This window comes from Salminus brasiliensis, chromosome 1, assembly GCF_030463535.1.
Source record: "Salminus brasiliensis chromosome 1, fSalBra1.hap2, whole genome shotgun sequence".
NCBI lineage: Eukaryota > Metazoa > Chordata > Actinopteri > Characiformes > Bryconidae > Salminus > Salminus brasiliensis.
Window position 1 is genome coordinate 35,604,014 of NC_132878.1, and position 23,797 is coordinate 35,627,810.

The 23,797-nt window shown below is 40.9% G+C and overlaps 1 protein-coding gene across 1 annotated transcript in view; it reads right to left on the minus strand.

Moving 5' to 3' along the window:
* map3k5 (mitogen-activated protein kinase kinase kinase 5) overlaps window positions 1–23,797 on the minus strand; it is an 84,732-nt gene that overhangs the window by 48,344 nt on the left and 12,591 nt on the right. Inside the window, exons 2-3 of the mRNA XM_072678582.1 lie at window positions 4,898–5,037; window positions 1,768–1,791 (exon numbers count right to left, since the gene is read on the minus strand). Of these exons, the coding sequence (XP_072534683.1) occupies window positions 1,768–1,791; window positions 4,898–5,037 (164 nt within the window). The remainder of the gene's footprint in view (window positions 1–1,767; window positions 1,792–4,897; window positions 5,038–23,797) is intronic.

The following is a 23,797-nucleotide window of genomic DNA, read 5'->3' on the forward strand; positions in this document are numbered from 1 at the left end:
ACAACCCGGAGTGCACTCGACAAGGACATGCATCCCAGAGACTCAAGACTTGACTAGGCCTCGCACCCAAAGACTTCAGACTTAAATCAGAGACTTCTATGCCATGCTGATGAGTCTTTGGGTGCAAGTCCTAGTCAAGTCTTGAGTGTCTGGGATGCATGTCCCTTTGCAGATGCCTTGTTAATGCTCATCTAGCATTCAACCAACATTTCAGCTGAATGTCTATTAAATGCAATTGAACTTTAAGCTGAATGTAAATTTTAGATGAGCATTAACGAGGCATCTGCAATGGACCATCCAAGTAAAATGATACTGTAACTGTACTGTACTTTTGTACTTTTAGCCAATACCTCAGTTGATAATGTAATTAAGATATTTAAGTAAGAAGTACAGTGCATTTAAAATGGCACATTTTAATTCTGCGCAAGTTGGAGACAAAAAAAAAAAACAACAGTAGTTAACGTGACGTGTCCTGACATTCCCCTTTGCTTGGAGCTGAAGCAGAGCCCATCATTGTCTATGCCAAACCCTGCTACCCTCCTGCGCCTCAAACTTACACAGCTAAAGCTGACGGCTGTAACAAAGCCATTGAACAGGAAACTGTATCAAAAGAACAAAGAAGGGAAAATGGCTCAGTGCTAGGCAGGATGAGGCTTAGTCACTGACAGAGACGTCATGCTGAGGATAGCGGGAGAAAAAAGGGTCTGGAGAAGGAAGAGGAGAAAATGAAAGGCACTCAAAGACAGAAGGGGAAGGCATGAAAAAAGCAGACAGAGAGAGTGAAAGGGTAAAGAGAGGGAGGAATAGAGAGATGGAAGGAGATGAAAGAGCCAGAAAGAGGGAGATTGAGGCGGAGGGGGGTGGGTGGGTACCACTCTTGCTTATAGAAAGAGAGTGGACAGCGTGTTTCCTGATACCTGCAGCTCAAAGCCATCTGATCCCTTAAAGCCACTTACAGCCGCACTAAGCCTTACTGCACAACCCCCTAACCCTGCTCTGAGAGATACAGAGAGACTTTTGCAAATGCTGCAATACAGATTTGATTTTAGATCTGACTTCTACCCAGAGACTGACTGGAAGACTGGAGTCCCATCCCAGTTCTCATCCCAGAGACTCACGAAGACTTGCATCCAGAGACTAAAGACTCAACCAGGACTGCACTCAGAGATTTGAGACTCGACTAGAACATGCTTCCCAGAGACTCAAGACTTGACTAGGGCTCGCACCCAAAGACTTCAGACTTAACTCAGACTCGCACTCAGGAACTCGAGACTCGACTCCTTGACTCAGACTTGCACTCATACGAATGCAACTGCAATTTGCACTCAGAGACTTCTCTTTGAACTTGCTTCCCAGACACTTGAGCTCAACTAAAACTCACAGTCAAAGACTCAAGACTTGACTCAAACTCATACTCAGAGACTCAAGAATAGGTCTTGCACCCAGAGACTTTACTCTGACTCACACTGAAAAACTTAAGACTCTACCTCACACCCAGACACTCAATATTCAGACTCGAGTCAGACTCACTTCCCAAAGACTTGAGTTTCAACACGGACTTGCATGAAGCAACTTGTGAACAGCTTTACTAAACATAAGAAAGGTATTAGCAAACAGCGGCTTTTCTTTTACAAAACTGTTTCAAAATAAGGCATGGTGTCCCCAGTGTTTTCATAGACCGTGTGTTGATGCTCGGGCTGTGTATTAGTGTGTATCTCAGGTGCGTGTGCGAGTGCGTGTGTGTATGTGAGTGGGCACAGTACTTACAGTGTTTTTCTGGCACACAATCTCCTGCAAAAGCAAAAAAAAACAAAAAAACAAACACATCAGACATATGTTTATGAATTATAAAAGCAGTTTATAGCAAATAAAACAAGGTAGTCCTTTATTTAATGCAAGTTATGCAATTCCTGCAGGTGCCAAAAACCACATGTAAAGGCCGAGCTGAACAGAATGTGTGCAAATTTAAAGAAAACTGAATTCAAGGTTTTTATGAAATGCTCAGAACATTCTGGCCTACGTTCAATTAATGCACTGGTGGGGAGGTAACAATGCTATTGGGATTTTACCATTCTCAACACTTTTCTCGTCGTGCACCGCAGTTGAAGACGCTGGAGCTAAAATGACTCATTCTGGGTGTTAATGCATCAGTGCAGCACCATTACAACACTCAAGCTTTATATAGAACACGATAACGAAGCCCGGGCTGCACAACAGTGAAAGCAGCGGCATTGAACGCAGGCACACACTAAGCAAAAGCCCTCTTACTCCACACTCCTCTCATACTATGAGTACAAAAAAATAAAAAGTCTGAAATACTGTGAGTTAACCCTTACAGGACCCTGTTATCACTGACAATAACAAAAACACACTGCAGTTGTGTATCAATTATTTCTTACTCAAAGCATAAGAACACACGTGGAGATATTGTGGTACAAGTGCAGATTCTAAACTTTCTGTTAATAACATAACTGTGTTTGTAAATTGAAGAGGATATATTTTACTCTGCTTTAACGTTTAATGTTGAAATGTATATTAAATGTAAATATAAAATTCCTTAAGTAACTAAGTATGACCTTTCACTAAAACTCCGCCCCAAAATAACGACTGTCCAGTTGTAGCTTAGCAACTGTAACTACTGCTTTATCCTCGCTGGCTTGGAAGTGTGTGCATGTGTGTTGGATGTTTAGTTTTTTGCTTGCTTAATAATTGTGCAGCAACCTTGAGCTTAAGAAAAGCTCTGTACAACAAAAATGCAGTGTTATTATTATTATAATAATACCTACCCTCAAATACAGGAACAGCACTGCTCTTTTACTCCATGTCTGCATCGATCACTAGTCTGTCTGCTAAGGCTTTTCATTTGTTAATTTCTAGGACTTTCTCCCTCTTTGTCAACTTTCTTTGGTTCTTCATGGTTCCTTTACTAAAGGCAACGGTTCTATACTGAACCTTGATAACTTACAAAACCATTTGGGTGCTTAGTTGTTTGTAAAACTAATAAAAAGGTTATTCACATTGGTGTAAAATCTTTTGTACATGGCTCTATACAGCATCAGAAAGGGTTCCACTATTGTTCTGAGTCAAAGAACCTCTTTCCAGTACTAAACAGAACCCTTTCTGCTTAGAGTGTGGCTCTATTAGGTACTGAGAGATCATGCCATTACGACACCTTCAAATTGATATGGGACTTTAGGCCTACTGATTACTACTACTTGAAAGCTTGCCGGCATACCAAAGTAGGTAGGGCTTAGATAGGTGCAAAAATGTTAACAATAACTATAATTTATCATTTTGGAAGAACATTTAGTCTGTTCAAACATCTGCATTTCAATACAGCTCTACAAAAATAATGGTTCTTCATTATTCTAACTTGTAGCTAATAGAAGGAATTCTGAAGGAATTCAACAAGCCTGTTGATTGTCAGGCCCTCGTCATCGCACCCTCCCCCGGGCCATCCTGAGCCGCCGCCCACAGGCCCAAATAAGGACTTCCTCCTCATTTCCGGCTTGTTTGTGTTCATGTGTGTTTGGTTCTGTTATGCTTTGGTATGGTTTGATTCATGTTATTTTATGTTGATTCATTGGTCATGGTTTTGTTCATGTGTTGCACCTGGGACTGGGAGTACTTAAGCATTACCCCCTTTGTTCACTGCCGTGAATTGACTCCGTTGGAATCCCTGGGATGCTCAGAGATTCCGCACGCATTACCGGTGTGTTCAGGTCGACTCTAGTTTACAGTTCATGTTCAGGTGAGGCTCTAGAAGCAAGTGAGGTACGTTTGCTTCCGTTTTGGTTCCAAGGCGACCTACGTCCAGGGCAGCACGCTGCAAAGTCAGGTTAGGTCGGCCTTGCCCTTCAGTCTAGCCGACTCTAGTTTACAGTTCATGTTCAGGCGAGGTTCTCCGACCTCCTCTAGAGGCAAGCAAGGTACGTTCGCTTCCGTTTCGGTTCCAAGGCGACCTACGTTCAGGGCAGGTTAGTCGAACTTGCCCTTCGGTCTAGCGGCTGGTTCCCCAGCTACCCCTCTTTTGTTAATAGAGCGCTGCTCTGCCCTTAGTTTGATTATCCCCCCGTTGCTCAAGCACGGCTTGTGGTTCTAAGTTCTGGCCCCTTCCTTGGTTCTCCCCCCGTCACATTCTGTTCTCCATGCTCAGCCTCCTGCCTCCTCCCAGTCCCAGGTGTGTTGTGTTCACCATTTTGTTTGCCACGTTCTGGGTTTGTTTACTGTTTTGCACTTAGTTGCTGCACCGTTTTATGCCCCTTTGTGTTGTACCTGTTTTAGTTAAGAAACCTTCTTGCTTTGATCACATCTCTGCAAATGTTTGTCTGGCTGTACACGCCATGACATCGATGCAGAAGTAAATGTAATGTAAATGTGATTATGTAACTAACTATAGTGTTAATTACATAACTGTTAAACTACTTTACTATTTAACCAGTATCACAAAATGACAACTAGTAATCTAGGGACCTAGTCTGTGGGTTTAACAAAACACCAAGAATGTTTGCTGAAACATCAGTAATGTGCTATTTTATGAAAAGTAGTTTAAAATGCAAATGTCATTTCATCATGTGTTCCAGTAAAAGGAGGTGTTGGGAGTGAGCTTTATGCACACACATAATTGCAGAGCTACACCATGACCAGTTCACCATTATCCACCCATTATTAGAGAGAGAAAAATGTCTTCAGGACACATTTAGCCAACTCTTCTGCCGTTTACTGGCCACTTTTGCACTCTAAGTTAGTATACACATAAAGTCTATCTTCCCAAATGTAAAAAGTATTCAGAAACTGAAATACAGGAATATGTTTAAAAAAAGTGTTATTTTTCTCTTAAACAGAACTTTTATTACAATTTACTGAAAGATACTCCGATTGAGTGGGGCTGAGCTACCTGTAGAGACTGCAGTGAGTCAGAGTTGGAGTCGCAGTACAGGATGATGTTGTTGGCCATGCTGAAACTCTCCCTCACGCCCAAGTGGTAGAACAGAGAGGGCTGCCTGAAGGCATCTGTCATCTCCACCACAGCAATGTCTGCACAGAGAGAAAGAGAATGGGGGGAGAAGTTAAGACCATAATTTGACTTGACACACAGGCAATCTTCAGTCATGTTTGCCACACGTAAGTAGCATATGTAGGTTGCCACATCACACATAATGAGATTTGATGTTCCTCAAACATATTTGGGACTCCTAGAGCTGTGAACTCTAGCGTAGTGACACTAATGTGGGGTAAAACGTAACATTACGTAATAACATTTTGGTCATTTTCACCATAGCAAAGTCATCAGTGTCTTCTTTAGATTCCTCTGCAGTGTCTTATTTCACTCATATTTTGAATGTCCTTCTTAAAGCTGTAAGATAGCACTGTTTGAAATTCACAGTGAAAACTAGACAAGCTAAGGTGCAGCCTCCACACAGAAGGGGTTAGTTTTAACAGTGTTACAACTAAGGCCTGAAACATACTTCATCCAAGGACGCGAATGCAAATGACAATGCCCAGCCAACACTCTACAAAGGCACAGTCCTGCTGTACAATCTCAATGTGCATTTTTGTTACTGTGGGTGTTAAACATGGCTACCCAGTAGCAATCTGTGCTAAGTCATGGCTAGCATTAGTCTGCTAGTCTGTGACGAGTGGTAGGTCCTCACTGGTAGATGGAGTTAGCAGGCGAGGAGAGCAACGGACTTGGCACTGTTGCTACCTGTTCCCGTCCCTTAGCCAATTTGCACTGTGCGTGCTAGTCACAAATCTGGCAGGGGGGCGCGAATTGGATAGCGACAAGCACACCAGCAGTACAAGATAACTTGCAAGGCTGTCACTGTAGCGCCCCTTGCAGCAACGCTCAGAATGCCGTTTGCGCTTGGCCTGTGTTATGAAACCCCTCACATTTTTGTACATAACTATGCACCCAGTCTGCGTAACTCAAAGCGCCGTCGTTTGTATCCCTGCATGAGGGCCTAAGCTTTATTAATAAAGAGTCCATATCCTCCCAAGTAGACATAGAAAAGTTGTTTTTTTTTTTTTAAAGTTTTTTTGTAATGATATTCTATGATATTTGACTTGCAATTCATAGTCAAAAATAAATGTGTTTGACAGCCTCTTTCAAAGATAGTGTTTTGTGTTTAGGTTGAACAGCTTGAATTGTTCACAAAAGGTAGGTGTTTAGTAGTGTAGTAGAAATGTGCAGCACTGTTAACCCATTAAGATTTATAATCTGTTTATCTATGAACTGAGCAAACACCAAAAGGTTGTGCCCCGCTCTCCGCTACATCAAGACAGTTTTGTCTTTCACTTTACTTCCTTTTGGCTGTAAATGTGTTTGTGTAGTGTGTTTCATTCATGTTTAAATAATCCAACGCATTACGTTTTCCAGTGAAAGCTGCCTCTTTGCTACAGTAGGATGGAGGTGAAGTAGCACAGCTCCGAAAAACTAAGAGAGGCAGAGCTGGTTGGAGGGAACTGATAAGAGAAGGTCTGTGTAATGTGACACACACACACACACACACACACACACACACACACACACACACACACACACACACATGCATGCACATTTTTCTATTCCACCTTTCCTCTGCAAATAATTTGCACGTCTAACAAAGCTACTACCTAAGTACTAAGGACTAACAAACCACAGTCAGTGTGTAGGTCTAAGGGTGCTGTTTGTTTGTGTGTGTTTTTTCTTGTGTGTGTCTATCTGTTGAGGTGTTGATTTCCATAGGGCCTGTCCCCAGAGCAAGTGAACCACTGCATGTAAATATCAGCAGGAAGTCATTTCCTCTGTGTGTAAGTGTGTGTGTGCGAGAGAAAGAGAGAGAGAGAGAGTGTATGTGTCATAACCTCTGTTAATCTGCTAGTTAACCAAGAGGAAACAACTCAGACAGTAAAACTGAACATCATTAACCGTCTGTCACACACATACACACACTATTATACAAAAGATCAAGCAAATCCAGCAGTGTTAACAATTCCCAATGAACAAGAGTGAATTCGGGGGACTGTGTCTATGTATACGGCTCTAAATACTGGCATAAGCCCTGTTTGAGGCCTCTGTGTAAACTGTAGTTTAATTAACTCACACTACAGAAGTTGGTCAAATATGTGACTGCAAACACCTGCACAGGGCTGGGCTTTGAACTAGAACCTCAACCAGGCTGGACCAAAATAATTTTAATAATTTTTTCCCCATATAGCCTCCTTTTAGATATTTAGTAATATATTCATTTCTAATACATTTTTTCAGACATTTAATAAAGTACTCATAAAAGAAGACACTACCTATGGTTCAGATCTGCTATCTGCTCAACTCCTTCAACTTTACAGGTACTGATTTAACATATTTTGGATCTTTATTTGTACTTATTTAATTAGTGAACTACTCTGGAACAGCATTTTATCAAATGCTAATGGTTTAATCATGATGGCAAAAGTGACTATAGTCACTGTAGTGCCCGGTCAACTGAGAACCATGCTCAGCAACATGCTATATAGTAACTCACTCTTATAGCCAACAACAAGACCAGGCAATCAACCAAAATGCTAAATATAAGGTGGACACCGAGTGAAACAAGGGGAAAGACACACCCAGTATGCAAACAGAGAACCAGTGTCAAAGACGTCTGTTTCCATTCACAAGGTTGAGCTGACCAAACAAACATTTGTGAAGTAAATCTCATCACCAGATTAGATTAGATTAGAATAATAAGAAGAACAATTCTTTCATTCTTTTTCCATATTTTCAGCCATACTGTGAAACTGACAGGTGGGTTTACTGTGAAATGACATCCCTTATTTATTTTTGCCCTTATTATTAGGGTCATTAGCGTAAATGCTAGTTACCCATGTTTTAAGTTTTTGCTAATTCTATGGCTCTTTATTTTCAGTGATATTGTAATACACACTGGCATCTTTTTTGAATAATCCACAGTGTCGCAGTCCCACTCATTATGACTCCCCCTATATATCCCCCTATGACTTGCAATGCTTCTGGGGGGGCTACAGCTCCTCCTACAACACATGTGAAGTCAGCCACAGTCTCTTTTCAGACTACAGTCAATGCAGCATTGCTAGGCAGCCAATGCACTCTGAGGAAAGCGTGCTGTGAGCCACATGGAGCCCGATGTCATTTTAAACGTACAACCCTGTTACCCAAATTATACAGCTACAAATAAATTATTTATTAGCAAAATACATTTTTAATTAAATACCTTGTGTCATAAGCATTGACACAAATTAATCACCGTTTATGCATTTGCTAATTCTATGTATGTATAAAAAAAATGTAAAAAATAAATAAATACCCTGTTACTTTCAACCCCCCTTTAAGCCAAGATGTTTTCCCAGATATCAGTTCTTGAATTTCTTACACACATGTTTTAATAGATTCTCATCAGTTGAATCATGTAATTGCCCAAGTTATGAGCAGAAATGAGATTAACAAGTGCTTAAAGAAACACGTAGTCCAAGAAGCAATAGTTGAATGCTGCTAATACACACAGTATATGAACCAAGTGGGGCTATTAGCTCATGCTAACTAATCTAACTAGCTGTCATTAGCCACATAAGCATTCAGAGGGAACTAGGCTTGTTCCAATCACTATACAGTATACCTGCGGCTTGACGTGAGTGCTGGATAACATGAACTGAGAGAATATCTAGAGTTATTTTCATGTTTGTTTACAATCAAAACATTTATTCATTAGTCCTCAGTGAGGTTCCTACAACAGTGTGCAAATTCATGTCCGCCAGGCTGAGAAGCCTCAAAGGACTCTTGATCAGGTTACACACTTCCTTTCCATGAATGTATTTAATGCATTATTGAATTTATTCATTACAGTGAAATGTGTTCACAGAGCAAGGTGCAGCAGGCAAGGACACACACTTTCACACAAAGGCATGCACTACAATTTCCTCATACGCAAAGGACATACCCCTTGCGACAACTCAAGCTGAAGATGTTAACACACTGTCTCAGGCTCTCATACATGTGCACACACATACACAACACACCATCTCAGCACAGAAACCAATGCCGTCAGAGACTATGGGGGAACAATCTGAAGACCTTCAAGAACAACGTCACTAGTGGTCTATGAAAACAGTCCAGCCCAGAGCTCCTCTGTGTACTGCATGTACTACTGCTTCAATGACAACACGCCTATCACCGTCATCCTACCAACCCAGAGAAAGTGAGGCCAACTGTGCTCTCCGGGACGCCTGGCCACATGTGGCTAGGGCATTACCAGGAGGGAAAAAAAGCAATCACACATATCAAGGCCAACACTTGGACATCTATTTATTGCACCTCTACCAGCCTGGACAGGTTGACAAGGTACCAGTTGACAAGGAAGCCTGCCTTTTGGCATCAATGGCATGAATCAATGGATTCATGCCATTGATGCCAAAAATCTGACCCTACAACCTGTGTGCCTCAGCAGAAATTGAGATTGATCAGGACAAGCTTTGATCAGACATTTTCAAGTCTTCAGCTGCTTAGTTTTGGTACGGCTGAAAAACTAAGCTTAGTTTTGCAGCCTCAGCTTTTTGTTTATGACTGACAGAAGTGAAACCTACTACAGTCTAAAGCCAATTTACCTCTACATTTGATGTGTTGTGTATTCTGAGAGGTATTTCTGCTCAGTGCTTATCTGAGCTAATGTCGCCTTTCTGTCAGCTCAAACCTGTCTGACCATTCTCTGCTGACCTCTCTATTCAGAAAGGTGTTTCTAAATGCAGAACTGAGGCTCACTGGATGATTTTCTTTATTACTCCAGTACTTAGGTATGTACCAGAAGCATTGTTAGTAGCAATTTAAAGGAGAATGAGTACTGTACCACCCTTATTATTGTATTATTACTGTGCTGCATTGTGTAATAGCTACTGGCTGCTAAATTTCCTTCGGGAAATCAATGAAGTATCTATCTCTCTATCTCTGTATCTATCTGCCTATCTATCTCTCTATCTATTGGTCTATAGGCCCATCACTCTATCAATCTGTCTAATCAACCTGTCTAAACAATCTGTCTATCACTAGGGTAAAAATATTGGTATATGGACTGATGTGCAAGACTGTAGACTGTTCACAGATGTAAGGACTGAACTACAGGTTCCAAAAACATTGTTGTAACTTAATTGAGGCCAGATATGGTGTTCTACTCTGTGCCATTTGAAGATGAAATTGATGGGGCTTACGAAAGGAAGACGTGGAAGTATGCATATTTGGTGGCTGAGGTGAGAGAGCTTGGGTGGCAGTCATATATTAGACCAATTGAGATAAGTGTTTGGGGTTTTGTAGCAAAGTTTGTCACGTCTTTGATGGTTGTATTTGGATTCAGAGGCCGTGTGCAAATACCTATCAGAAGTAGCTGAAAAATGTAGTAAATGGCTGTAGATAAGAAGGGCTGAGGTTGGGTGGGGAACGGCAATGTGTGATTGAATATGTGGGTGTAGCATGGTGGGCGATGTAGATTGTTGTCTTTTATATGTTAAACCCACATGGAACTGGTGGCACTGAGTATGCACCAACAATGCCAGGGGGCGTAGATGTGGCCTTAGTCACCAGGGAGGCCGGTGTGGTTCTACAGTTATGAAACTGGTTAGGTGGTATACAGTAAAATGAGCTTGCAGAGGAGTGGGTCTGGAACGCCACACCGTTGAGCCTTCCGGAGGTGTCGTGGGCTTAATTCAGTAAAACACTGATGAAGGAAAGTGCCTGTTCACTGATCTGTTCACCCCCTGTGAAGAGTTTGTAAAGTGGGTGATTAGAATATGAGTGAAGGGAATGGGCTGGGCCCAGTATGTAACCCCAAATATTAGGTGCAGGATTTGTTGTATCTTTTACTGTAGTATTTTACTATTGCATGAAGTAAAATAAACATTAAACAAGCAGCCTCTATGCCAATGACACTTCAGAGGCTTGTGTAGGTGTTATGTAGCACTTCAGCAAAGTAATACCAAGTAAATGTTTGCGCAAAATTAAGCTTGTCATTTAGTCCATCCAGTATACTGGTACTGCTGTTCCTTGTCTTCCTCATCAACACACTGCTTTCCTGCTCCTCGTCTTCTTCACCAAATAAATGAGAAAACAGGAGTTTCTAAAACTGGTGTTCATAAATGACTGAAAGAAAATGACTGAGAAAATGAAACTTCTAAAAACCTGCTAGGCCCCCAAAATACCTGGTAGATCAACAAGACTGACCCCCCATCACATAAACAGCACTTTCATCCTAGAGAGAGAGTAAGGAGAGAAAACAATCTCAATCTCTTCAGATCTGAAAAAAAAAAAATCCACAGGGGTTTCTGCCCATCCTTCCGTTCTGAGAAGACAACTTAACATTGTGGGTCTGAAAGGACGTGAAGCTGATCAAGAAGCTCTTACTAAGAAAAGAAACAGCTACAGCAGTTTGATTTTGACTGTGTGGACAGTGTTTTACCTGGCTGGTGAGAAGCAGAAAATGCTTCGACTTCTTAGACTGAACTTCGGAGGTGTAGAAAAAAATCTTCTGGATTCAATTGTTGAGTCCTCTGGGCAATTGTCTCTTAAATGTGTTTTCTAAACTAGATTCACTGGAAATTACAGAAATAGAGGGTGGTCTTGTCCCCGACCTTTGCACAGTATTAAGTTTAGTTTAACTCCTATAGTGAAGAACATTGACATACCTACTGGCTGACATTTTCCAAACAAAGAGAAGCACAGCTGAGGAAGCTAACCTATGCTAGAACAATTTTAATATGGACGTGTTGTACATGTGTATTTAAACTGGGTATTATCTCTGGCTTTGCTTCTTCTCGCTGTCTGTCGGCCTGTCTATCTCTCTCCAGCGCTCCATTTCTCTTTTGCCTGTCTGCCTGCCTCTCTTGCTCCCTGACGTGTGTTCTAGCAAAGCTGACAGCTTGTAGCTCAGTATTTGATTGTTTTTTTTTAATCTGCTTTTCTCCCTCCAGATCCAGACCTCTCCCCATCCCTCAGGTCTGCTCTGTATCAAATAGAAGCTTCATTAAAGCATGCGCTACTGTTGCGCTCACATTAGCACCTTTTGTTTACTGAGTTCTCCTCAGCTGAACTCATACTTGGACACTATGCAAAATGGTCCTAAACTATACTGGGGCTGTACTATTCATCATTTGCCCATATTTTCCTGTGTAATGACTGATGGCATCCTGACAAATCGGTGTTCTGAAGAATAAAGACAAACAACAAATGTAAGTCATGTTGGTCACAATCATGGATCTTTTATTTATTACATAATCATTTTTTTATTTATATTTATTTTAATTTTTAATCAACAACTATATGGTTTAGGACACAGTATTACTTACTTTACTAAAGGTCTAAGATCTATCCATTCCATTTACTCTTTATCTTGTTTGTTTGTTTGTTTTAATCTTGTTTAGTTTCGGGGGGGGGAATTAAGCACACCCTGCCTACAGCTGAATCATGGTGGAGGCTTGGTGTTGCTTTGGGGCTGCTTTGCTTCCCCTGCCACTGAAAACCAGCAGTGTATGCAGGGCAAGATGGATTCAGTTAAGTATCAGGAAGTCCTAGGGGAAAACGTTATGCCTTTTGTGAGGAAACTGAAATTTGGCATCAGTGGACCTTCAAATAGTCCACCAAGGCTTGGTTTCAGAAGAAGTCCTGGAAGATGCCTGGCTTAAACTGGGTGGGATTTGAAGAAGGAGGTTACAGCATGCAAACCCAAGAATATAAGTGAGCTGCTCATAAGGAATGAGCCAAGATTCCTCAGGAACGCTGTCAGACGCTGGTGTCTGGCTATGCTCACATTTGCAGCAAGTCATAACAGCAGGAGGGTGCTCTACTAAATACAAAAGATGCTGGTATGAAGGGGTTGAAAAATAATACGTGTGTATATTTTGCTAATAAACCTAATTTCCAATGGGTTGAATCATTTCCTTTGAATAGATATATCTGAAGCAGATTTAGGCATGCATTTACAAGGATGAGATTGATGGCAGATGACAAACTTTAGCTGGAATAAGTGATAAAGCATGTTCTTTTGACTTTTCGCCAAACTATTCCTTTAAAGTAGCTAAACTCGCCAACTAGAGGGGGTATCTGGATGGTTTTTCGACAAGTGCAGTACAAGAGGCAGATTTATTCACACAGGCTAAATTCTGCTCTCTCCCTGTCTCTCTCGCTCGTTTGTGCATTCCTGTGAGGCAGCCCAACAGAGCCATTAACTACAGATCAAAGGGAGCATGCCTTGTATTTCTGAATAAGCTCTCCAAATGTCCATTAGTTTGAGTGTGCAAGTGTGTGTATGTGTGCTTGTGCACCTCTGAGCATGTGCTTGTGTTTCATGTTTCTAATGCCTCCCAAGGGTGGGGGCTCAGGCGAGTCACACTTCCTCAACCAAACCTCAAAAACCTCAGAGTCTTTCATAAAATGGATGCAAAAAATAGGCACGATCAGATTCAGGGCTCAGTTACCGGAGCATCTGAAAAGGCGCACTAGAGCTTTGAGTTTTGTTAAATCACACGTGTGAACGGGCCTACTGCGAGCAGACTGTGCTGCACTCTTGACTGCTGTGACAACCGCAGTCAGTTTGCACTTGCAAATGCAAATGAACTCATGAACCAGATAACATTCATGCAATGTCATTACAGATATGGGCCGTGAAAGCATGCCGGCAACATGACTAGATACGTTTAGCGCTATTTCTGACCTAAGAGTCACAGCTATTGCCTGTAACAACAAAAGCAGGTAGAGCCATTGAATACAACAGGCCTATGTCCTGCATTGCTACCCGTCTCGCACTGCACCCCTTTATCACCCACTGTACCCCCTATAAGATAAACCTCTGACTTTTACATGGTTATGTATCTTATGTATCTTTACTGCTGTTAAAGAATCATCTTTTGCTTGGAGAGTAGCAAAAGAAGCCATAAATCATTTTTACTTGACCAACGTCTCTTTGGTCATTGAAATCTACCAGTCTGGAAAAGGTTACACCAGTTACTTCAGTGAATTACAGTGAGAGCCTTCATCCACAAATGGAGAAAACATGGAACAGTGATGAACCTACCCAGGAATGGCTGGCCAACCAGTATTTACCAAAAACAAACAAGTGGCCAAGTCAGAGTCCTGACTTGAATCCCATTGACAGACCTAAAATGGGCAGTTCATGGTAAAAAACAAAACAAAAAAAAACAAAAAACAATTGCAACAATTTTGCAAGGAATAACGGGCCACATTCCTCCACAGCAATGTGAAAGACTCATAGTAAATTATCACAAACGTTTGATTGCAGTTGTTACAGCCATGGGTGGCACCAACAGGTGAGATTTAGGGGAGCAATTACTTTTTTTGCATTGTGTTTTACTGGTGTTGTCTTTATCTTATTTTAAAATTAGTAACAGAAATCATTAGATAAATGTAAGTACATGACTATATAATGATTAGTGCAAAGAAATAGTCAGTGTAGAGCAAATGTGTCTTAAAATCACTGTAACATCTCTAAGAGAAGCTCAAAGAGAACTCTGTCCCGGAAGGCCAATGGCGCATATGCTGTTCTCTCCCAGCATGGGCTCAGTGCATTTCCAGATCAATGAGGAACATGTGAAATCTCAGCAGAAAGGTGTGTATGAATGTGTCTTTGCAGATACAGACACGCCTCATCGAGATGTCAAGAGAATTTGCTTTTTGCAACAAAGGTGCACCCTGCAGTGGCACAACAGCAGTGGTAGTGAAGAGGAAGACGTGACCATACTGCCTGATTACCTTCACCACACCGGCCGTGTTGTTTATACTAGATATAAATAAGGGTATGAACAGTAAAACTTCTACGGTTCTGAACCAACAAAGCATGTATCCTCAAAATGACCATAAACAGAGGGATGACCTTGTTATTCTTCCTCATTTATCTTACTTATGTTTAACCCTTAACACTCCAAGGCTTTTTACACACTACAGTGTATTACTCAGTAACAACAGGGACTTCTGTACAAACTGGTGGGGCTATTCTTTGGTAATAGAAGTCTGTAATAACTCTTTCAGCCCGCCGGCAGCACATAGGCTTTTTAAGAGGTTAAAGGAATATTGTGGTGAACAATATTCGAATTTGCACATCATTCACCTTACCCTAAACATAGTAAAACAGCCAAGACATGTCTGGGGTCTGAAATTTGCTTCTTTAGTTTTTCCACTGGACCTACTAATGGCTAATGGAGCTAATAAATAATTAAGGCTTATACTTTGCGCAACCCTAATAGCTAAATCACATGCTTGCATCAAACCATGTTGAGTTGTTACGTAATCTTAAACAGACTTGCTACAAAAGAATGGACAACATTAAGGTTAAATCACGTAGTTATATGTTTTTTACAGAAAAGAGTTGGGCATACGATGTCAGAAACCGCGTTAGCTAGTCTACTTGTGATGAGGTCAAATTAAGGACAAAGGTGGCTTGAGGCAAGTGTGCGATGGGTTTTGCATGCAGTTTGCACACTGCTAACTGGAAGGGCAGCATTGTTGTATTCCCTTAGAGAAAGTAGGCCATAACAAAGTAGTGCTGTGTATTGGCAAGAACCTGGCGATTCGATATGTATCATAATAAAGGGGTTACAATGCAATATATTGTGATACTGTAGGGATTATAAAATGACATTGTTTTTTGATCATATTTTAGGAAAAATGTCATATTAGAAAAACCCATTATATGCTTATATTATTACTTTAATTTAGCAATATTTTCTTACACCCCTATTTACAAATGACTAGTAACTGCTCTCAAACGTAAAAAGTACATACTTTTAATCAGAAAAAAACATAGTAAGTGAAGCACACAGGTCCTCACTGTTTCAATACTTGTGGAAGGTTATAGTACTGTAACTACACATGTAAGGGCACAGTAGTTTTTGTATTGTATCACTCAGACAAGTAGCTAAATAACTATTGTGCTTCATTTAGCATCATTTTACGTAGTGCAAACTGCACTTGCTTTGAAATCCTTAAGGGTTAAAATGACCTGCACTATGTTTAACAGCAGAGAAAACAACCTAAACTCTTTTTTCTTTGCCTAAAGTGATCCACCTTAAAGAAAGTGAAACATCACCTCTGTACATTTACTTCCATTAAAAAAGCTGTACGCCACCAAGGTACATTGGTTGTCTTCGGGTCAGATTTGAGCCTTAGGACAAGGGAGTATATAAAATGTTAAAAGTGCACAAAGGTTAAAATGTTAAGTCATTTTAAATAGACAAATAGACCACTGTATGGCATACTGTTATCTATACAAAAACACAACAAGAGCGGTCAAACTTTATGCTGTAACTACTTGTTAATGCACTTTAAAGTCTCAGCATTCAGTTTCCCCCCAAAAAGCTCAACCTTTCCGATTCCAGTTGAGCCACAGAACCGCATGTTGCTCAAGTAAAATGTCCTTGTCTCTTCCCACCCATCAAGAGAGCCTCTTCTATGGCCTTCCCTTGAATAAATAAAGGCCAAATGGCATGCTTCATGGACAGTATGTTTTGTGCGCAAGACAGACGCTTTGGTTCACTGGGCTTGTGCGTGGTCTAGTGTGGTTTCGATCAGCTGGCTGTGCTCAATTCCCCCCTGTTTATGTCACGCAGAAAAAAAAACAAAAAAACGGAATCCTGCCTGTGGCAGGTGTCCCAATAACAAAGCATAATTCAACTTGCCAGACAAGCTTGGTGGTATTAACTCCCACTCGCTCAGGTTACTAAATTTGGACGCCTGCGTCAGTCTCCATCTGCGAAAACAATTCTGGGCATTATTGACCCTCAGTCCTCGCAGGGCTGCTCCATAAATAAAACGGCAGAACAAAGACGAGACAGAGCGGCGTACAATAGTCACCCTGAGAGCGAAGGGAGGTCCGGCGGCGCACAGAGAGGAAAAGGGGCGGTATTTATAGGGCCGGCTGGGCGATGTAGGGCACGGCAGAGCAGGAAATGAGAAAGAGAGCAACACACGCCCTCCCCACATACAGTTCTCCAAGCAGCTTCCTAGAACTGGAGTCACAGCCTGGAGGGAGGATGAGTGAAAATTCAACACTGCTACACTATTATTACTAATGAACCAGAACAGCTCGTTCTTCCTCCCTTGTGTTTGCTACAGTTATGCTCTCCCTTGCATCAGTTACTTGAAATGTCAGATTTATTTGGCCAATATGAGCTGTCTCTCTCTTTCTCTCTCTTTCTCATACTCGCTTTCATATTCTCTCTCTGATATGCAGTAATGCATAATCCACTAGTGGAGCGGTAGCAGGACTAGGAGAAAGGAGTATACTTGGTGAAATGAGTGTACAGGGGTTTTTTGCCACATTTTTCAGAGAGTCGCCTCTTGTTACATTGGATTTAACACAACCTACAACGACACAGTACAGCTGTCTACATTACTGACTTTACTTTTTACAAGTTCTGGAACCAACTGCCTCTTTTTTAATTAACAAAAGGCAACAAAACATGACACAGTATTAAAAAAATATATATCTTAATTTTTAGTACATTACCTCACCAAGCAATTTATTGGGAACTATACTACTACAGGCTTAGACCTTCTTTTGCTCAGAAAACAGCCAAACTTTTTTCGTGGCATAAATTCCACAAGATGCTGGAAACATTCCTTTTAGATTCTGGTCCAGACAGACATGTTTGCGTTTCGCAATTCCGGACTTTCCAGGAGCACCTCAAGAGCAATCTCCAGTTCTACCACATACCTAAGACGTTCTGTTGGATTCAGATCTGGTGACTAGGAAGGCCGCTGAAGGCTACTGAACTTACGGCCATGTTCATGAAACCTGCTTGAGACAAGAAAATGTTCTTCACACCAATACACCACCTCCACCAGTCTGGACTGTTGCTCAGATCACATTTGTCCCCCATTCTGATGGCAAAGTGAACATTATCTGAAGCTGCTGTGCCTTCTCTGCCTGACCTCAACCGTTAAGCAAGCACTGCTGCCACAAAAGTGGCTAATTAATAAATGCATAAATGCATAAGTAAGTAGGCTTATATGTGGTCCTATTAAAGTGCTTGGTGAGTGCACGTTCTGTTCAGAAGTGTTTATGTCCAGGCAATACTTGCTAGAAATTGCTAATTATTTCTTGCCATTAATTTGTCACTTTATTATTATTTTTATTATTATTATTAATTTTTTTATTTAAATTTTTACTTGAATAAAATATCATCCATAAAAACACACTGTTTAAAACTGTTGAATGTCAGCAATTAAAGTTACATTAACTTACAATAAAGCTAACGTTAATGTGAATTCCTTAATCAGATCCTCCGTTTAGGCATCAGCTCCGCTACCAGTACCCATGCTAATACCGTAACATGATGTATAAGTAGAGCTAGAAACAGCTATCTGATAAAAAGTCATCAGAAATCAGTGCTCTGCACTAGTGTCACACAGCCACCGCTGTTACTAAACATGTGTGCATAGCTGCTAAAAATAGTTTGGCTAAACAATGAACGATGGTGGTTAAAAGGCCAACCAGCACGCACAGCAAAACTGAGCTCCGTTCTACATGTATAAGCGCACTTTGAAAAAGCGGCAGTGCAAAAACGCAGTAGCAGACTGACTGAACTGAAAGCTTCAATTCCATGTACTGATTCTTTGTTTTTAATGAATGTGTCGCAACTCCTCTGGTGGCAGATTTAATCAACTTTTGATTAAATCTAGATTTAGTCATTTTGATCAACACATTATGGACAAGAAAACCACAAACATCTGTCTGTGATTGCTCTTGTCCTCCACTGTCCACCTATTTATTTAGAAATGTGTTTTGGATGTGCTTTTTTAAGGCTAAAATTTAACATGAGACACCAATGCACGCAAAGTGGGCAAATTTCCTGCAATTAGAACTACTGGCTATGTGTTTCTCAATAACTGGATAGAAGGCTGCAGACAAGATAGGAAATGAGCACACATTGGATCTCCATTTTAAAAAGTAAGGCTGCAAAAAATTGGCTACATCATGCCAAATATGCTTATGGTCCTCCGCATGCCACCAAAACTGCTCACTCTACAAATCCTAAGAATTTTTACTTGAACTCCTTCAGTTATCCAAGTGATGTAAAAGCAAACTGTGTTGTGAGGTGTTCCTTTCATAACCATCAATAGACATTTACAATATGCCTTCTCTGAGTTCATTGGGGACATCCTTCGCTGAAGACATCCCACCCTGCAAAAACTAAGCGGTCGAACCTCCAGACTTCAATATATTTTTATATTTACTCAGCAGCCTTCCCTCCTCTTACCTAATATGTTGTTGCCACTGTTTTTAATGTCTGATCTGTAAAGAAATTGACAGGGAGGGAGCTTGGTCTCATTGTGAAGGACATCAATAGAGCAGCACAGACAGCTAGTATATATAATCTTAGTTATACAAATAAAGGAATGACACCTGTAAGCTTACCTCAACATGATTTACAGTCATTTGCCTGCCATGGGCAATACAGGCAGGGGTAAGTGACAGTTTCTCAACTTTCTGCCATGGAGCTGCAAAACATGCACCCCGAACATCTGTTAATGTAAATAGGAATACTCTACAGAAAAGTGGTACTGTGTACTAGCCGATAAATTGGCTGCATCATGCCACTAGAGACTTTTAGCAGAAGCAGGTGCTGAAGAGACTAGTGTTCAGTAGTCAGCCCTTCAGTCTGCCTCTCAGAGACTGTAGCCACCGCCTTAAATTACCCCTGCCACTGCCAAAACCTTGTCACCACCAATCTACATCACTTTCACTTCCTGTCTTCTCACACCAGGAAGAAGTCTGCTGCTTCTGTACAGGACTGAACCAATGTTAGCGCACCAAGCGCTCACACACACACACACACACACACACACACACACACACACACACACACACACATGCTGGGCTGCTGCTGTTCAGGAAACTGGAGCTGCCACATTAAGCAGAGTGTAAGCCCCTGCACTCAGCCTGACTTCTCGCCACCAAGCACTTAAGGCCCAGCTCCTCTTACATTCCTTCTCTTTTCTTGGACAGTCTCCCTCATTCTCTCTCCCTTGTACTCTCTCAGAATCTCCCGACTTGCCTTTAGGACCGATACACACGTAAATGAGCGAACATGAGCATTGGGTCTCGTTCTAAAGCCAGTCCGGGCTTTTCTTCTGATTCACACCTATACAGTCAGGGTAAATGGGTGGAGCTAAACTGCTGTAGACAGACCTTGCAAACGGTGCTGGTTTTTGTGACAGCACAAGGGAGTGAACGGATTTTATATTTTAACAACATTTACATACTGGCATCATCCTCGTACACAGTTTTTTGCTGTTCTATTTAAAATATTCACTTCCCATTTAATGGGCCCTTTAATACTTTCAGTTCAAGCTTGAGCTTGAAACTACTGAAACTTTTCAATCTGTTCACACTCATGTTTGTACGTAGAAGAGTCTTACATTCATAGGTCAGTAAAAGTCAATGCATTGCTTTTTGTGACAGCACAACAAAATGACATTTTGACACTATGAAAAGTAGTCTGTGTGCAGCTTATATAACAGTGTAAATGTATTCTTCCCTCAAAATAACTCAATATCCAGCCATTAATGTCTAAACCACCGGCAACGAAAGTGAGTACACCCCTTAGTGAAAGTTCCTGAAGTGTCAATATTTTGTGTGGCCACCATTATTTTCCAGAACTGCCTTAACTCTCCTGGGCATGGAGTTTACCAGAGCTTCACAGGTTGCCACTGGAATGCTTTTCCACTCCTCCATGACAACATCACAGAGCTGGTGGATATTCGAGACTTTGCTCTCCTCCACCTTCCGCTTGAGGATGCCCCAAAGATGTTCTACTGGATTTAGGTCTGGAGACATGCTTGGCCAGTCCATCACTCTTACCCTCAGCCTCTTCAATAAAGCAGTGGTCGTCTTAGAGGTGTGTTTGGGGTCATTATCATGCTGGAACACTGCCCTGCGACCCAGTTTCCGGAGGGAGGGGATCATGCTCTGCTTCAGTACTTCACAGTACATTTTGGAGTCTACAGACTACTTTTCATTGTGTCAAAGTGTCATTTTGTCAGTGTTGTCCCATGAAAAGAAATGTGAGGGGTGTACTCACTTTTGTGATACTGTATATGGAGCGTATGGGTTGGGGAGTTTTAAAGCTTTTTACAGTAAACAGTAAGGGAAATTCTGTTTTGCACAAAAGAAATCTATAATTTTATGACCTCTCTGCGAAATCTTGGCTAGACCCACCTCTTCACTCAATACTTCTCTTACCGCCACTCGATTATTTTTTGTTGATTAAATTCTTTGTGGAGTGACCTTAGGTATGAAAAAGGCAAAATATGAACAGAGAAAATAAATAAATAAATAAATAATAAGTTACAAAGGAAATATATATGTAGAAATATTGGACCTAAAAATGTATAGTGGATGTCCATACTTGCATATGTATATTGGTGTCCAGTGATACGGACATTTGTAAAATACTACAGTTCTCTAGCTACATCCGCTTTTTCTAGAAAGCAGTGCAGCTTCTGCTGCAGATCCTCTTGACCTCACACTCTTTGGCCCACATGCCAAGCTTGGCCCAGGCCAGCAAGGGTAAATGAAACGACCTGTATCAGCCAACAGAGCATGTGAGAAGTCCTGCTGGGAATTACACAAGTTGTGGCAACTGTGCGTGTGTGTGTTTTGTTTCTCTTAGCATGGTGAAACCTTTAAGCAACTTTAGTTGCTATACAGTTTCAACAAAGTTTCACCTATATTGCATAATGCGAAGCCTAGAGTTGCAACGGTATGAGATTTTTACTGGTATGATAACCAGAATACCACAGTTTTACAGTATCACAGTGTACAGTATTTCACAGTTGTTGTTAGTATTATTATAATACACTGACCTTAAAGGAATGAAAACAGAGTGTTTGTTCGGGTTGAGCTTTACATTAGATAGAGCTTGAAATGATTTCATAATGAGAGTAGATGTAAAACGTCTCCATTCTGAAAGAGTTTAGAGTTTGTAGACTCTAAAAATAGTGAGAAATTGGTGGGATTCTCTGTTTGGTTGAATTTTTTTCAACACTGATATTCTGGAAATGTACAAGGTATGATAACCATCCATTTTTGTTTGAATCAAGATAATATTAAGCAAATTTGGTTTTGATTGCTCATTTTCTTTCTTTAACAGATTTTGTAACAGTGGGAAAAAAGATCATATAAGATCATTGTTAGTAGCCAAGAACAATCCACAAATTCTCTGTTTTCATTGGAAACTGAGGTAGAACTCAATGTTTCTACGGACTGCCATAACAGATGGAAGAGATGAGTATCCGTCTTTAAATTACATTGTAAGTGGAGATCAATGGGGTCCCAGCACTAAGCACCAATACGGAGCCAGCAGAGCACAAATGATGGGTAACGTTCTCAGACTGGCCTTATTTATGATACATGTGGGACCTCAAAAAGAGATTTTTGCACACTACTTTAATTCGCATAGTCCGTGAACTCAATGAACTATTCCCACTGTGTCTCTCAATGATCATGTTCTCTGAGGAACAATGCTGCCAGAGCTCTTTACAGGGAGTTAATTTCTGAACTTGTCACCTTTTTCTACTACTTATTTTTTCATATGCAAGTATGTAAACACTATTTTTCTAACATATCGATCGCCCCCAACAAAAACCTTCTGTGTTCAATTTGTTTTTCCACTTTTGTACATGACATTGATCAAGCAGTTTGCCTTGCCAACATGTTTGGGAATACAATCTTTTTACATTGATTTCCATTCAAAGTTTTTTCTTCTCTTGTAAACCTGCAATTTTGGAGATGACAATATTTACATTCAACTATCCAGCATCAGTCTTAAAGGCACAGTCAAGAAACTCAAGAATATTCTCTAAGAAATGAAGAGCTTGCAAAATGACCATGTAAAAACAAAGTATGGCTGTGCAAACATCAAGTGGCCCTCAAGTGAACCTCCCACTACAGTGCAACCAACAATAAAGGTAGCCTATTTCTTTTATATAGTGAGAACACAATTCCATGTGCTGGTCCATTTTAGTTTTTCATGGCCAATGTGGCACAAGTCGTAACTCCTCTGGTGGAAGATTCAAATTCGTTAACCCTTAAGCTTATTATTGAGTTGTTCATTTTAAGACTCATTACTCAGCATCTGCTACAAAGAGTTAGGTAACCATTATGAAAATAATGTGTAATAAAGTTACAAAGAGTGGAGAACTGAAGAGTGAGAAATGAAGGGTTTACGTATTATAGTATCTGAAGGCATCACTGCTGAGGCCTAAGTTTGATGGGGTCTTCTGCCACCCTCCTAACATAAAGTAAGGATTCCTTTGGAATCCCAAGAATGAAAATGTCTGTAGGACAGTCCAACAGAAAATACATTTTCAAGCAACTCACAGCCTTCTGGAAAGTTTTCCCATATCTGACTGCATTTACAGTGCTAGTATTTATAGCATACGAGAATATATTTGCTTTGGCACTCTGCAGTTCTTGTTTCCTGTCGGCCTCTTTCTTCCCTCACTCTTTCTTCATGTCTCTATGTCTCTTTCTCTTTGAATCGTTGAGCAATGAACAGAATGACTGGCACTCTCTGATGCAAATATGAAAGAACAGATCTGCCCTGAGGTGAACAGATTTTCAGCCTGTGATTATTTTGATTCAGGGTGTTGCAGTTAGGCTAAGATAAGGAACAGCTTGTAGCTGTACGGGGTACATAGCTTGCCTTGAAATGTTAGCTTTTTGGTGTCGCAGCCCTGTGAGCAAAATCTACTCCGAACAACGCAGACATGCCGAAATGAGCTTTGGTGCCCCACTTCTCTTCA